Genomic DNA, 3,557 nt, shown 5'->3' with positions numbered 1-3,557 from the left:
TTTAATGTGTGGCACATCAGTCTGTGTTTATAACAGAAGGATGCAAAGAGACAAGCGCGCAGAAGCAACCTCCAAACAATGAGCCTCAAAATTCAAGCAAAGACAACAAGTGACAAACAGCCGATACAAGTTCAGACAAGCTGCAGGAAAGCTGCGCTTCTAACTTTGTTCTAATGAAGTGAGCCTTAAATCGGAGGGCTTGATCTGACACAGTGGAGGTGAATTCACTACACACATTTCATTAGATGTGCACAGAGTGGTGTCTTTTTACATTCAGGAGCTATTTGTCATTTCACAGACAGTGTACATACCACAGTGGTGACAGTGAAGTCTGTGCTACTCTGGTTACATTTCTCAAGACTGTGATAAGTTCCTGGAAATGCAACTTTTCAAAGAAATAACACAACTAACACTGTTCAGCTCACAGTTCTCAGCAGCTATAAGCACAGAGTTTGGTTCCAATCTGGGTTTCGGGAAGGAAAACTCCAGTTCTCTGAATATTGGTCAGCCTTATTGCTCAGGTGCAACGTAATAGCTGTAGAAGATGTAGTGAGGTGCTGAGTGACACTTTTACAACTGCTTTATCATATTTTATCGTCAGCGTTTGCAAAGATCTAATGTTATACAACCAGGGGCCACAGTTTGGTCTCTCTCTGCAGGTCTAGTGTGATGCGTTACACTTGCAAACAATACAGCTAAACCCCGCTAAATAACAGATCTATATGAGCAGCATCGTCTAGTTAATAAAGCACATTGCATATAATGTGCAATACATAGAACATTACACCTCTGCCTGATCTGAGGTCTAACAGACAAAACTCAATATGAATGAGCCAAAATGCGCCTCGCTACAGAGCGGTGGTTGCAGAGAGCAGGCCGCTGACAGACAGAAGCAGTCGATAACTTGCTCAGTAGCGTCCCTAAACAATGACAGCAGACTTTATCACTCATATGGACTTAACAGACAAAACTAGGCGCCCACACTCAAAGCAGCTCACATGGAGACGTCTCCGAGACTTACCATGAAGTCTGGTCTTCTCCCAGCCTATTAGTTACAGAATACACATGGATGAGAATCACTGCCAGCAGTGTGTGTGTCTGTGTGTGCTGTGTGTTATCTACCTTGATGTCCCTGCTCCCAATGTCTGGTTGGACTGATCCTGAGATCTGACTGGAGATTGTGGCTGCTATTAGCTGTTTACACCATTCTACGTGAGAACCTGTTGGACTGAACACAGAGTGAAACAGTGAACTGACGTATATTCGGCTATATTCACGTTTAACATCATCACTGTAAGATGCATGTGTTAAACAGATAAACGTCCTCTGTCAGTGAGGACGATGTTCAGCTGACCACATGTTACAGATGAGAACGTTCCCCAGCTCAAAGAGCAGAACCCCTGTGTAGTAACAATGTTATTAATGCAGAACTCTAATATTATTTCAACTGCAAATGATGATTGCTAAGAAAACCAAGACTGCCACTAAAAGCTGCCAGAAATGTTGCTGGACTGAGTCTGAGTGTGTCAGACTGACACCAGCCTGCAACTGTACGGGGTGAAGTTGCCAATTATATGCAATCTGTCTCTGATATAAACTGCATTGTGATTTCAGTCAGTCTGAGTCAGACTTTTGTAGTATTCACAGAGTCTTTTCATTTATTTAATAAAATGTTGATTTTTGGATGCAAAATTTGATGATACTTTGCTGTATGGATTTGTCTCCCACTCCTGAGCCAGACAGTACAACGTCCTGTCCCTGAGCTTTGACAGCGGTTGTCTGAGTGATGGAGACATACGGTCGGTGTCCAGGACAGTCCTGAATATCAAGCCGAGAACAATATATCATATGAAGCTTGTCAGTGGCAGAAGATAAGCCAGTGTCTCTGACAGACTCAGTCTGGATTGGAGCAGCTTTGTGGTGTGAATGTCTTGGAATGTTGAGGGGGAGGAGTTACGACTGTGTGACGCTTCCTCCAGTTTTAGTACTATAATGGGGGGATCAGCATACAGACTACATAAAGAACATGGTTCCTACCCAGCACAACACAACCCCACGTTTCAGTGTCGGCATTGTTTTAACAGGAGCAACATTGTAACATTTCTGTCACCACGTCATCTCTCCCTCAGGTGGCTGCGCTGCACGTCGCTTCCTCTGAGCGGCAGATACGGATGCGTAACTCGGCTGGGTGGCCATATTCCGCCTCATTCCTGTGCATTTCCTATATGCTGTGTTAATCACGTGACCGTATTCTGTGTTGTATGTTGTGGTTCCAAATAACACTGAGATGAAATGCTAACACACTACATCCGTGATGAGTGTTTTGTCACGTTGGAAAGTTTGACCCAAGCACTGGTCTGTGGATCGATGCCGAGATGAAGGTGTGATCTACTACTAATATTTCATGTTGCTGGTGTTCAGTGGGAAAGCGAGACGAGCATAAGTAACAAGCTGGGCATCGACGTCACGTTTTCTCGTTAGCGAGCCTGCTTACCTGTCCAGGGTATCACCGGCTGCCGCGCCGCAAGTCGGCGAGCCCCACGGCTTTCTGTTCGCCCCTGCACCGTCCCCAGCGCCGGCACCTCCGGCCTGTTTCTCCATCTGTCACACGACTGCTTCGTTTCTGGGTCACCGGGGGCGCAGATGATGGTTTCCTCTGATACAGACAAGGGATGCGGATGAAACTAAAGCTCGGTGTAATTCCAGTGTCCGCTCCCAGCGGCTGTAATGGATCTTTAAGGACTCCGAACGGTGTGAAGAAACTAATCAGCGGATCTCACATGCAGTGGTTTCCTCTGCTTTGGTTGTTTGCACTTCCTCTTAGTCGCATCTATACCCGCAGCATTGTTGTTCGCAAACAGTGACGTCGCCACGGCTTCTACCAGTGCTAAGGATGCTGTTGCACGGTCTGACCGACAGGCGTCGCCATTTAGACAAAACTGCCACATCAGCGCAAGAAGAAGAAGAAGTCAACACGGAACGAAGAAAAATGCCACGAGAGGATGTGGGTGTCAAACACGTTCATGAAATAATAACACAATACAAAAAACACACGAATAAATAAATAACCACATATTCTATCGTAAATTAACCTGTCTGAATTCACCACATTTAGGACTGCTGGTAGAAACGGGGGTAACTGCTTAAAGGATGTTTCATATAATCTTTAAATGCAGAAAAGTTGGAGCAACCGCAAAAAATCTACATCATTAATTAAAATATTACAACAAAATTCTGTCACAGGTATTCTTCAAGACCAGTAATACACATAGGATGCACTGATATAGCATGTATACAGCATACATATATAAAGAAAATATCTCCTTGAGTTAATTTATTTATTTATTTTTAACAAAAACTCCAAGCTTTCCTAACATCAACCTGAAAAATTCATCACCCTGATAATTATCAGTAAATGTCTTAAATTAACTACTTTCTTTATGGGTAATAAATTAAATGACAATAATTTGTTTTCACTTTTTCTCCACACTTGAAAAATCTATGAAATTATATTTTTTCCTTTTTTACAGGAAGAGGAAAACATGCTTTTGTAACTG

The 3,557-nt window shown here is 43.4% G+C and overlaps 1 protein-coding gene across 2 annotated transcripts in view; it reads right to left on the bottom strand.

Moving 5' to 3' along the window:
* Positions 1-2,915, bottom strand: part of LOC102205135 (myotubularin-related protein 1-like) — a 12,894-nt gene extending 9,979 nt beyond the window's left edge. Inside the window, exons 1-3 of one of the 2 annotated variants that reach the window (XM_005752749.1) lie at positions 2,495-2,915; positions 1,123-1,228; positions 1,022-1,045 (exon numbers count right to left, since the gene is read on the bottom strand). In XM_005752749.1, coding sequence (XP_005752806.1) covers positions 1,022-1,045; positions 1,123-1,228; positions 2,495-2,601 — 237 coding nt within the window. In that variant the 5' untranslated portion in view covers positions 2,602-2,915. The remainder of the gene's footprint in view (positions 1-1,021; positions 1,046-1,122; positions 1,229-2,494) is intronic. The other variant, XM_005752750.1, reaches the window with a different exon arrangement.
* Between the last annotated feature and the right edge of the window lie 642 nt (positions 2,916-3,557).

This window comes from Pundamilia nyererei, unplaced genomic scaffold (genome assembly GCF_000239375.1).
Source record: "Pundamilia nyererei isolate P.nyererei 1_Seehausen unplaced genomic scaffold, PunNye1.0 scaffold00377, whole genome shotgun sequence".
NCBI classification, from domain to species: domain Eukaryota; kingdom Metazoa; phylum Chordata; class Actinopteri; order Cichliformes; family Cichlidae; genus Pundamilia; species Pundamilia nyererei.
This window is presented reverse-complemented; position numbering and strand designations above follow the sequence as displayed.